A 12,575-nucleotide genomic window follows, 5' to 3' on the forward strand; every position below is an offset into this window, starting at 1 on the left:
ATTTCAAGTTCGCTTTAGTGAGGCCAATCAAATAGAATTCATGATCTTAGCAACTGTGATAAAATTCTCAAAGTCTTTTTGTTTTTGTTGTTGAATTGAGTTGCAATTGTGTGAGAAATTTCGAACTCCATCACATTTACCGTAAGTTGAATTTGGCTTATGAAATGTTCCTTTGGGCATTTTTAAATCCTATAGCCTTAACTTTTTTTTTTTATTGTTGATGTGTGAATTGCATTTGAAATTGCAAGTCAATCAGACATTTTGTGTGATGATTGTGAACATTGCGGCTTACTAAGAGTAATAGCTTTTTAGAGTAGATTACGATATCGTGTCAATCACACTTAGTAAATTTCAAACTTGACCTATTAAATTGAACTTTTGATTTTACTATCAACTATCTATATCAATAAAGTTGTATTGTATTGTGTGGCAATTGTGTTTACTAACATTCCCTTAATTTAATAAAGAAAATAAAAATAAATAAATAGCTCAAAGATATTTTTACGTAAAGCAAATTAAGAACAAATTGTGCAAGAAATTTCTAGTTAATCAGATATTTTTGCCTGATGGCCGCGGCATTTTAAACTTGCCCTTAAACTGCACATTTGAGTCTTATAAAGAGAAATGATTCTACAAATTGCGCTAAAATTGTGAGAAATATCCAGTCAATAATGGCAAATAAAACTTCTATAGTGTGGCACTGGCCTATCAATTGTAATATTTGAACTTTGCAACCGTGTTTCCACTTGATGAAAATTTATGGCTGGAAGTATTTCAGGAAAGAAAATCGGGCTGTATTTTTTATTTTATTTTTTTTTAGAAATTTCAAATCAGTCACATTTGTTAGATAAGATATTTGGCTTATCAGACGTAACCTTGAAGCTTCATAAGAGCCCTTCTATCTGGTGAAATTCCATTTCCATTGTCTATGTGACTTTTGGAACTGCAGATTGACTTGGTCTTTGTGTGAGAAATTTCAAGTCGATCAGACTTGATGATGATAAGTCACTTTACCTTTTTTTTTTTTTTAAACTTCGTATCAGTTCCTCCTTCTGGTGACATGACCTAATCGACTTTTTTTGTAGAGTTCACCAAGTTGGACGTGTGAGTTATTTCAAGTCCTGTGTGAATTGCCCCAGCAAATATTGCAACGGCTCCCCGCCTCACCTTCCTCTGAAAGCACTACTCATGCAGCAGGTCATCTAAAAATAGCATACGGTCACTCAGTGAGGGAGGGGGGCAGGCTTAGGGTCGTGGAAGAGAGATAAAAAGTAAGGCCGGTGAACCAAAGTCCAGTCTTGGGTCAACATTAAACATCACAGGATTGTCTTTTTTGTTTTGTTTTCCTCCATGAGGGGAAAAGTGTACACAACGTACACATGTTGGCACCGACTTGTGCGAACACGACTAGAGAAGTAAATTAAGTTTCAAGTCATGTCAAATTGTCTGTAGAAATTCTGGAAGCAATTACAGTAAAATTAATCAGACCTGTTTGGTGAAGCAACTGGCCTATAAAATGTCACGATCAAGAGCCCAGTGAGCTGGACTTGATGAAAATTGCGAGAAGTGTGAGAAATGCTACTTTTTTAACACTCATTGTGATGCACTTATTTCTTGTTTTAATTTGTTCTGGCCCTTTAAACGAAACAAAACCACAAAAAAAATTCTCACCTCTCGTCCCACGATTGGTTTACGCGTCCGTCAAGCTTCAAGCTACTCGACGCTGATTGGATGCGCCGCTAGCGCAGTGTAAGAGACAATTTGCTATCCACCTTTGCTTTTACGCCATTTGTGGCAGAGTGAACATTTACTTCCACATTCTTTACGTAATTGACGTTAAAGCTTTACCTCTCGACAGCAGGTGAGGTCAAATGCAAAAAAAGGGGGAGAACGGAACGGACGGACAGGTGAAGAAAACGTAGTTGATGTATTTATTTGCCTAGTCGGAACAAATGGAGGAGGGCAAAACGATTTTGGTTGAAAGCCTCATAATATGGGTGAGTTTTGATGGTGTTTGTTTTTGCAGGGCACCCACGCTGAATGACGCACAGAAACCAATCGGTGCCAACAGGCTGCACCTGTTTAGCGGTGGTCGGGCTTTATCGATTTGGGAAAAAAAACAAACCAAAACTAACTAAAGTAGATAAGGGTCGGATATTAACTAATAATACGACGTGTCATCTCGTTATTTAAATTCAAGTTGTGTTTAACGGCAGTTATCAGCTCGTACATTAGTTTATCGGGAGGTCGCTAACGTAAACAAAGGTTGCCATTTTCGAGCCCCTATCCCCCCTTCCATTTGGGCCACTAATCCGTTTAACCTGGCAGACGAGCAACGCCAGTCATCTAATTAAGTCCTTATTTCATGAACGAGTGTGATAGGTACTTGCTTGACCTACTATTTGTAACTTTTGAAAAATGTATTTTTTTTCTATTTTAGGGAGAGAAATGTCAAGTCAATACGATTTCTTGGAGGGGGGAGTATCTTGTATGGCATTTTAAACTATGCACTTGTGGGTCATAATGGCTTGTCTTAATATTTCTTTGGTCAACAGCCTTTTTAAAATTGAGATTTTTGAGAAATTCCAAGTTCAAGCAGGTTCGTTTGGGCACTTAGTGTGTTAAATTTCAGTTTTAAATGCCTCCTCCAACTTGTCAAATTCAACAGTGGTATGTTTGTTTTTGTTTTTGTTTTTTGTTGTTGTAAAGAAGCTTGAGCTAAATTGGTGTGAAAATATTCAAATTAAGTATATTGTATGCCAAAAACGTAATGTAACACAATGGGCAAACATAATTGGGAACAAAGACATTTCTTTCCCCTTAAGTATTAGTGGCTGTATCGGCAGTCTCTAGGAGTACTCAATACCTTAAAATAAAGGCTGATATCTGGTGTCGGTCCTCAACCATTATCACGTGTCAATCATATGGCTTTGGTAAGGCACTTAGTCTATCAAATATGGCTTTTGATCTTAGCGACGGAGGGAAATTCTATGACTCAAAGTACTTTCGTCAAAGAAATTCAGATTTGTGTTGAGAAATTTTCAGTCAACCCGATTAGGGGGGGATAATGGATGTGACCTTTTAACTTTACAACGGTGGGGTTTAATGATTTATTAATCGTTCAAATATTTCTCTGGTCACCAAGTTTGTGTGAGGAATTTCAATTACAGGAAGACCTGTTTCACTCGGCCTGTCAAAAGTCATTTCTGAGCCCCACTGTTTGGTGAAATTTTATGACTCCAAGGTTTTATTCCATGGTCCGAGAGGCTTCTTTTGTACATTGAACTGTAGTTGTGTGCGGAATCTCAAGTTCACTCTGACTTCTTAGGTGAGCCACTTGGCCTATCGATCTCCACGCGATTGTATTTAGAACACTAATCTGTTTAACCGGCAGACGACGGACGACATCCATCTAATTAAGTCCTTATCATGAACGCTTTCTGTAAACAACATCAGCCCTATGTAGGACAAACTATTAAATGAGACTATAATTGGAGGTGTTAGTTGAAGAAACATCTTGCACATTTTTCTTATTTTTTCTTTTTCCTCCCCAGCTGCAGACCTTCAACACCTCGGCACCGTGCGCAACAATCGAGGACTTGACCACCGGCGTCGCCATATCACAGGCTCTGCGGCAAATGTGAGGAGGCGCACGTGCACACACACCTGGTAGCATTCATTCAGAAAATGGTGGTTAACTGTAAATGTTGAAAGTATATCCCATGATGCTTTGCGCTGACACAGAAATAATGATTTCCCTTCTCTCCGTTTCCTGGGTATTCTTTGAGACAATGTGTCGTTGTGTGTCACGCAGAGACCCTTCATGGTTCACTGACGGATGGCTCGCTCGCATCAAAGCGGACGTGGATGACAACTGGAGGCTGAAGGTAGAGAGCAGCTTTGTCGTTGCCGTATTTTGATGTCAAATTTGATCTGCATGACTTAATTGTGTGCGTGTGTGTGTGTGCGTGTGTGTGTGACCTCCACAGCTGAACAACCTGAAAAAGATCCTGCAGATGGTGCGAGAGTATTACTATGAGGTAGGCCGCAAGGTCACACCTCCTCATCTCTTGAATTGCGTTTGTGTGTCCAGTGAGGTGCATCATTTAGTTGTTAGCAGGAAGCACAAGACAGAACACCGTGTGCATTGTGGCTAAAAAAAAAAAAAAAAAAAAAGCTTGGATCAAGTCTACAGGCTGTCGAGGCAAAAATGTCCGCATTTTGTGCTCGGTGTAACTCTCTGTACTTGGCTCTAGGTCTTGTTCCAGGGGCTCTCTGACTTCCCCCTTCCTGACGTGGCCCTGGTAGCCGAGCACTCGGACCCCGTGCAGCTGGGCAGGCTCCTGCAGCTCGTCCTGGGTTGCGCCGTCAACTGCGAGCGCAAGCAAGGTGGGGCGCTCACCACACGTGCAGGCGTTGTGGGCTGGGCGATTAATTGATTTCTTTGATTGATTTGATTTTTTTTTTTTTTTTTAAGCAGCTCTTTTCGTTCAAATGGCACCCCTGATGATTTGTCACAATATTTAGAAAGCATTTAAATATCATACGCAAGTCTATATCTCTATAGATCGCCGCAGGTTTACATTTTGAGACGATCACTTTTGCAATATTCCTAGAAAATCACAATGTCACTGGTGAGTGAATTTGAGAGTGGGCCCACGGACTTTGTTTGTCGCTTTGAACATCATTTGCATTTTCTAGAGAAGAAGAAAAATGGTTTCAATTAAGATTTTAAGTTCATATCGTCCAGCCCGAATTGAGCGTGATTTTCCCTTTTGGCAGAATACATCCAGATCATCATGACGCTGGAGGAGTCCGTGCAGCACGTTGTCATGGCAGCCATACAGGAGGTCCGCTGCGTGCATCGTAAACCATCACATCCTGCTTGCTGAGCAATGGCGTGAAAAGTCTGCTGACTTTTTTTTTTATTTATTTTTTTTCACTTTACAGCTGTTACATCGAGAGACCACACCCCCCTTAGGAGCAGAGCTGTCTGGGGACCTGGAACAGCAGGTCGGTGCTATTCGTACAGGGTCCAAGCACTAAAATCACCTTTTTGAGGGTCTCAGCATTGCCTGAGAACAATTTTGTATTCTGGTGAAAATTCACATAAAAAAAAAAAATGGCCGCCCCCCAAAAGTAGTTTCAAATCAAAAATGAGCCAAGCATTGTTAATTCAGCTTGTCCTGTGCATGTGTCCAGCTCAGAAAAGCTTTGGAGGAACTGTCGGAACTTTCCTCGGAGAAGGAAGCACTCGCACAACGCTGCCAGGAGCTGGACCAGCAGGTGACTACTCTTCTTCTAAACGCACACGCACACGCACACACACGCACGCACGCACACACACGCACACACACGCACGCTTGTCTGCGGGTCAGTGCAAACAAAATGTCACCATTGTCTGGAGCTGCTGTGGCAGAAGGACCGTGAGTTTATACAGTCTGTCCAGCACTCATCAGCCGGCACTGACCCATCCCGTCTTCAACTGGACTCTCGACAGATTCACTTGCCCCCTTTGCCGCTCTGCCAGGCCCCCCTTTTGGCCGCCAGGTAAGTCCCACGTGAGCGAAACTAAAACCCCTGTGCTGCATGGATGTTGGCACTAACAGGTGGCTCCATCGGCCGTGCTGTTTGAATTTAATCATTTGACCCACACAGGATAATTCCATTTAGTGTGTGATGATACAGTGAACCCCCTACTTAGTTGTGATTCACACTTCACGCATTTATCTGGAGTATTAAAAAAAAAAAAAAAGCCTCTATATTGCGATTTCATCTGATTTTTAAAAAAAAAACATTTTTTATTTTATTTATTTATTTTTTTAAATAATTTTTTATTTTTTTGGCAGTTTTTTTCAATGTAGTTTAAAAATAAAAGCAAATTACCCATGACATGATATGAAAGGCAATTTATTAATAAACAGGTTGTATTGCCGTCTTTTAAGCATTCACTACGACAAATTAAAATATATTTCTTTTAATTTTTCTTTTCAAAATGGCAGCCTTGTCCTTTTGAAAACTGCCTTCTACTAGACTGTGATGTGAATTTGAATTGGATTCATTGTTCAGCCTTATTCATGAGAGACACATTTTCCTATCTCCATTTTTTTTTAATATCTTTTTCAACCTATCCTGAGCTATTTGTTAAAAAGCTCATCTTTTTCGACATTTCTGTCCTCTTTCTGCAATGCCCTGAGATGCCGAAGCAGAATCTTCTCCGGAATGTTTTTGGTTGAGTCCCTAATCCGTGCGAATCGTGGTGGTTTACTGTGCTCGGCTACCCAAAGAAATGTGGGCTGACTAACTGCGTGTTTGTGCATGGATTAACTTGCACTCCTTTTTTTTTTTTTTTTATTAACCGCTACTGGACCGTGAACACTCTCCTTCTACGAGGTTACCGTTGTCTCTTTTCTCTGACCTCCTCGCTCAGGTGGCAATTCTCCAAGAGGAACGTAACAGCCTGCTGGCCGAGAACGACGTCCTGACCGACCGGGCCAATCAATTGGACACGTTTGACGACCCCAACACACCGTCGGGCAGGAAGCACTGCCAGCTGCAGCAGCAGCTGGAAGTCCTGCAGGAGGAGAACTTCAGGTGAGTGCAAAAACCGCCTCACGGATGAGATCGAAGCAAAGCCGTAAGACCCGTTTGCGGTTTTATTTTCAGGCTGGAGGCCGCCAAGGACGACTACAGGATCCACTGCGAGGAGCTGGAGAAGCAGCTGGTGGAAGTCCAGCATCGCAACGACGAGCTCACCGGCCTGGCGGAAGAGTCACGATCGCTCAAAGACGAGCTGGACGTGCTGAGGTTTGTTTGTTGGTTTCTATAAAGGCGAGATTTACTCAATTCCAATTTAATGCCACAATTGCAATTTTCTTTTTTTTTTTTGCTTGTGCTGGGTTTTGACCACACGTAAGAATTTACCATCGTAAATATTTAACTGGCTTAACTTTTACATTTGCCAGCGCCGATCACATGTGGAGGTAAAGTCACTCTTAACACTTTCTTCACAACGAGATAATTATAAAGAATAACTTCAGAGACTTTTGAGAAAAGAGTCTTTTGTGTCTTTGATCATAAAGGTTTTGGAAAATGTGCATAATTCAGCCTAATTATGAAGTATGGGTGTATTCGACTTCAGCGACATCTAAATGTCTCGTTTTGTCTTTTAGGAACTGTTCGGACCGGGTGGTGATGCTCGAGGCCTCGGTGGAGACATACAAGCGAAAGCTGGAGAACCTGGGGGACCTGAAGAGGCAGATGAAGCTTCTCGAGGAGAACAACACCATCTACATGCAGAACACCGTTAGCCTGGAGGAGGAACTGCGCAAGGCCAACGCCGCCCGGGCGCAGCTGGAGACGTACAAGCGGCAGGTAGAGCTGACGAACGTGCCATTCGAAGTTTAGGGTTGCTGATGGTTTTTTTAGGGGAAAATATGATTTGTTTATTGATTTATTTTTATTTGAAAAAGCAATTAATGTATGTCTGATATATTCTGCTTGTCCCCACACGACCAGGTCCAAGAGCTCCACATGAAGTTGTCAGATGAAACCAGGCGAGCGGACAACCAGGCTTTTGAGTTGAACAAACTGGAGGAGAAACACCATCTGGTGACCAAGGAGAAAGAGGTGCGACTCGTGGGAAGCGGTAGAAACCAAGCGTTTTTTTTTTTTTTGTAATGGTTCTGTCCGCCGGCAGCGCATCATCGTGGAGCGAGACTCTCTGAAGGAGCTCAATGAAGAACTTCGGTGCACACAAGCGCAACAGCACCAGCTCTCCCAAGCAGGTACAGTGCATCCTGAAAGTTGTCAGAGCGCTTCACTTTTTCCACATTTTATGTTAAAGCCCGGGTTTTTTTTTTTTCCTTTACAATTCTACACTCAACAGCATAAAATGATTTAAAAAAATATATTAAAAATAAATGTGGGAAACGTAAAACACTGTACAATTCATCTGGCAATATTCACTCCAATTTTTTTCTTATGATGTGTGATGGCCAAAATTATTTTTCATCATCTTCTACACCAAAAAACAGACTTGTATTGCATCTTCCTAAGTTTACAGTGTAATACACTGCCCCCTGGTGGTCAAGGTTCGCACAACAAAAGGTGTCACACGCCCAAGAAAAAAAATGCACAAATTCTTTCTATTAGTTTTACTTTATGAAAACAAAGTAATAATACTTTAGAGTGCTGTTTTTCTTATTAAAACATGTTACATTTTTTTTTTTTTTTGAGGGGGGTGGGGCTAATTTGCGTTTCGAGCTTGGTCACAGAAAAAATGTAACTGAAAAGGTCAAGGCACCACTCTATGTTGCAGGGATGCTTCCTTCCAGGAGCCCCAGTCACGATAACTTGGCTGCTGAATTGATCCCCGTCGAGCACAGGTACAATGGCCCCGTTTGCAGAATTCAACGCGGTGCGACCGCTGACTTGATTTTTGGGCTCGTGTCTAGAGAGAAGTTCATCCGGCTTCAGCACGAAAACAGGATGCTGAGAGTGCAGCAGGAAGAGTTCGAGAGGGAGAAGATCGCCTCCCTGCAGGCTCAGCTGGAGGATGCTCACAAGAGTCGCAGCCAACTCGACACAGAGAACAGGTTACTGGGCTGAGCAATTTGCCTTCCTTTGGATTTAATACAAGCAGGTCCCAAATTTAACCGAGAATGTACAAAATTTGGCCTGCTTGTTAATCCGCGATGTTTATACCTCGCTTGTCTCTACTCCAGTCACCTTGACTCCTTGCTTCCACCGGTGTCGCTTGCTGTAACCGCCTCGCTTCATGCGTCTTCTCCTTTTCTCCTGTGCGATTGCTCAATGTGCAGATTGAGTCGCCAGCGGGTCGGCGAGCTGCAGCAGCTGGTTGAGGACCTCCAGAAAGCGCTGCAGAGTCAGACGGTCAAGCCTGATGACGTGAGCGCAGCAACACTTCTTGGCAGATGTCCCGGCAGAATAGTGCTGCAATCGGTATTAACTATTCTTTCCTCGTTCGCCTTCCCTTAGTCAAACCTGAAGCGGAAACTGGATGCTCACATGTAAGTCAACAGTTAAAAGGAAGTTGAAAGCTTTACTGGGGGTGATCGGTTGACAATGGATTTTATAAAATGTGTAGTTGTCTCTCACTTCACTTATTCCAAATTTAGTTACTTTTTCCCCAAGTGGATTCAATTAAATTCAAAATTCTACACACATCCCATAACGGCATGCAAATGTTGTTTGAAAAGAATTTATTCAGAATAACTAAATGTGTGGAAATGCTGAGAATATCCTCTGGGTTTAGTCACGCAGCATTATTTTAAATTTGAGTGCCCTCAAAATTCTGCACACAGCACCCCACATTGAGGATGTGAGAAAATATGTTTTGCCATTTTGTTCAGATTTACTACTTAAGAATAAAAAAAATGAATGCGCATTCAATTGCATTGGAAGAAAAAAATTTAGATATCTTTGTCTGTTTAGAAAAACTGTTTTGATTTTCTCATTATTGGCTGTTTTATTTATTTATTTATTTTTTTAAATTTTGATGGCCATACTGAATTTTGTCCAAAATGGAGTGCGCTGAATAAGTTTTGTGTTCAGTGTACTGTAAGCGAATGAGTTTCCTTAAGAGGCCGACGTGCTTGTTTCTTCAGGGTCCAGCTGAATGAGGCTCAGGATGAAATCCTGAAGAAGAAAGAGCTGCTGGAAGACCTGCAGCCCGACAACACTCCGAACTGTGAGCGTCACGCTGCTGCACGGACATGAGGGAGGGCTCCGCTAATGAGTTCGATTGCTTTTTGTTAGCGTTAAAGGTGGACGAGCTCATGGCTGCGCTGAAAAAGAAGGATGATGACATGCGGGCTATGGAGGAAAGGTACAAAATGTATCTCGAGAAAGCTCGCAATGTGAGTCGCTCGTCGGTCTTGTGCTGCCCGTGGTTCGCTGAAGAAGTTGAAGGGTTTTGATACTTGCGTCCAGGTGATCCGAGCTCTGGACCCCAAACTGAACCCCGCCACAGCTGAGATCCAAGCTCTGAGGAACCAGCTGGCTGACCGAGACAAACAGATCCTCACTCTGGAGGTAATTCCGCCCCCATGTGGTTTTGAAACGCACCATATGGAGAATGTTAAGACTGGAATGATTTGACGTGATAAAAACACATTTTTTAACCATCACTTAACAATTAATCTTGCCCATCCAAAAAAAAAAAAAAAATACTTTTGGTAAAGTTGAGCGATTTATTTATTTTTTAACAAAAACAAAACGGTGAGCGTGTTTTTTTTGTTGTTTTTTTTCTTAATTTTGCCGTTTCATGGCATGATAAAATCAGCTGAAAAAGCACAAAAATTTGAGTTTTTCAGTGGAAAGTTTTAGTCAGGCACTGCAGAATGATTTGCAAGTAGGTGATGTGATCATCTTTTCCGGCACATTTGATTATGGTCTGCATACACCAAATTGCTCACACAAATCATTAAAAAGTCAACTGCTCAAGTGTGTCCTATTTTCCCCCCCCCGCAGCGTCAATGCGAGCAGGCTCGACTGCGCGAGTACGAGGAGAAGCTGATAGTTTCCGCCTGGTACAACAAGGTAAGGTCAAAGATGTGATTCCGAAGCCACCATCCACGCCCACGTTACGCAGGAAAACGCTGTCTTCCCCTCAGAGTCTGAACTTTCAGAAGCTGGCCATCGAGTCGCGTTTGGGCGGCCGCGCCGCCTCCGCGCTGTCCCCCGGCCAGTCCTTCTTGTCCCAACAGCGGCAAGTGTCCAATGCCCCGCGCCGGGCGCTCTCCATCAGCGTGCCCGGCGCCGCTTCCAAGTAGGGCTACTCGGAGCCACGTGCCTCCACTTCTTTAGCTAAGACGGTGATTCCCAACCTTTGACCCACGGCAAAATTTTCAACAATTTTTTTTTTTAGGGAAATCATTTTCACACCAATTAATGTAACACTGCCTAGTCTGTGTCCATTTTTTTTGCACCAATGACTCATTTTATTTTTTTGGTGCCTTAATGTTTAACACTTTTGAGATATGAATTACAGACACAACAATAAATAGTCAAGTTGACCTAATTGTGGCCGATATAATAGCCGTCGCCCTGATTGACCTCTCATGACACTGCTGCGGCATAATGGTTGGGAATCACTGAGCTACGGAAGCAATCCACCCACCCTCAAGTGACCTTAAAAATATCAACGGCCGAGTGAAGGATGAGGCCGTTGAGTACTCGGCGGACGGGATTTAAGGCCGCCAATCTGACGTCAACAGGACATCAGGAATATCTCCGGTGCTGACTGAACAGGACCGTCACAACCTTTAACTCGTGAATGTCGGACTTAATTATAGCGATGCGAGGGAGGTCTGGTCGATTTGGTGCCAGCCACCGAGCGCGCCTGTAAATTGCTTAAATCCTATTTATGTATGTAAAAGATGCAAAATAAAAGTTTGTTATGTGAATTACAATCAGGAGGCAAGAAATCTAGCGTTGTTATTAGCCATGATAATATTGTGATTTTAACACCAGCTTTTTTTTTTTTAATCTCAAGGCCCCATACAAGATTGGGCTGATTCCTAAATATCCGCCCCCGAGCAGGCTCATTCTGCCACGATGTGCTAATGTGCGGATGTCCTCGCTGTTAGAGCTAATGTCGATTTTTGTTTGTTAAGCTCAAGTAGCACAGTGCACTTATCTGCTTGTAACACGAGGGGGCGTGGTCAAAGAAATGTTGAATGAAATAAAATTGTGAATAAATGAACTTTTCCTATGAAACCAATCAGAATCAGACAAACAAACGTGTTTGTTCACATGTTGCAAATACATCAATGGCCTCCAAATCCAACACTGAAGGTGCAACAGTAGCAAGCGTGTTACAGTAACCGACTTGTGATGCATTTTAAACCAATTTTATTGAGAAAAAAAAATGACTCACATTGTCATTGGATTTCCTTGATACAAAAGTCCTCTATGCAAAAAACCTTCAGACACATGTGCGATTATACTTAGTATTAAAACGGCACTATATCTGAACCACCCAATTAAAAAAAAAAAAATGGCTTTGACATCCTTTTACAAACTGTATCGCCGAAAGTTTCCGGTGCGATCTCTAAAACCACAGAACGATTTCCCTTCGCCGACAACTAGGCACATAAAAACACTATGAACCCCCACCCCACCCTTGAGTCTAAAACCTCAAACCAAGTCTGATTAGCAGTACATAAATGAGCATCATGGACATGCGATGATGTCACAACTTGTTAAATAATACACTTTTTTATTTTTTTTTATCAAGTGTGTGTTCGTAAAAGGATGATGGAAGAACGCAACCAAGAATGGCAAACCTCCACAGCCGTTAAAGGAATCATGCTATAGACACGTCAATTGGGTTAAGAAAGTCAACACAACCGTTTTAGAACAGATTTTTAGCCACTAAAATAATAGCAATTATAAGTAACAAATTGAGATATTTTAATTTGATTTATTTCCCTCAAAAAGTCAAATATTTGTGCAATAAAATGGCGTTTATTTTTTTCACAGAAAAAACAAAGCGAGTGGAATTTTTATTCTGGAGACAAGTTTTGTATTGTTGCAACAAATATGAACTT

The 12,575-nt window shown here is 42.0% G+C and overlaps 1 protein-coding gene across 3 annotated transcripts; it reads left to right on the top strand.

Annotated features, from left to right (window-relative positions):
- The first annotated feature begins 1,800 nt into the window (after positions 1–1,800).
- On the top strand, positions 1,801–11,742 carry hook1 (hook microtubule-tethering protein 1). 3 transcript variants are annotated; one of them, XM_088313698.1, is made up of 22 exons: positions 1,801–1,861; positions 3,555–3,640; positions 3,815–3,887; positions 3,990–4,040; positions 4,257–4,389; positions 4,783–4,850; positions 4,951–5,013; positions 5,203–5,286; positions 6,431–6,594; positions 6,667–6,807; positions 7,173–7,374; positions 7,519–7,629; positions 7,700–7,787; positions 8,321–8,387; positions 8,457–8,597; positions 8,823–8,910; positions 9,001–9,032; positions 9,630–9,712; positions 9,781–9,881; positions 9,955–10,056; positions 10,495–10,563; positions 10,638–11,742. In XM_088313698.1, the coding sequence occupies exons 4-22, from the start codon at positions 4,017–4,019 to the stop codon at positions 10,794–10,796; spliced, it is 1,920 nt and encodes a 639-aa protein (XP_088169824.1). In that variant the 5' UTR covers positions 1,801–1,861; positions 3,555–3,640; positions 3,815–3,887; positions 3,990–4,016; the 3' UTR covers positions 10,797–11,742. The 3 variants fall into 3 exon arrangements, with proteins under 3 accessions (XP_088169824.1, XP_088169822.1, XP_088169823.1); XM_088313696.1 differs by having other exon boundaries at positions 1,848–1,997; XM_088313697.1 differs by lacking the exon at positions 1,801–1,861 and adding an exon at positions 2,060–2,382.
- The last annotated feature ends 833 nt before the right edge of the window (positions 11,743–12,575 follow it).

Source organism: Idiotropiscis lumnitzeri, chromosome 13 (genome assembly GCF_059441095.1).
Source record: "Idiotropiscis lumnitzeri isolate Australia: NSW breed Sydney's pygmy pipehorse chromosome 13, RoL_Ilum_1.0, whole genome shotgun sequence".
NCBI classification, from domain to species: domain Eukaryota; kingdom Metazoa; phylum Chordata; class Actinopteri; order Syngnathiformes; family Syngnathidae; genus Idiotropiscis; species Idiotropiscis lumnitzeri.

Excerpts from the sequence above, each read along its gene's own strand:
- hook1 (XM_088313696.1), top strand. The coding sequence starts at position 1,953 with ATGGAGGAGGGCAAAACGATTTTGGTTGAAAGCCTCATAATATGG. Across the intron at positions 5,014-5,202 it reads CTGGGGACCTGGAACAGCAG|CTCAGAAAAGCTTTGGAGGA; the intron begins GTCGGTGCTATT and ends GCATGTGTCCAG. Across the intron at positions 10,057-10,494 it reads AACAGATCCTCACTCTGGAG|CGTCAATGCGAGCAGGCTCG; the intron begins GTAATTCCGCCC and ends CCCCCCCCGCAG.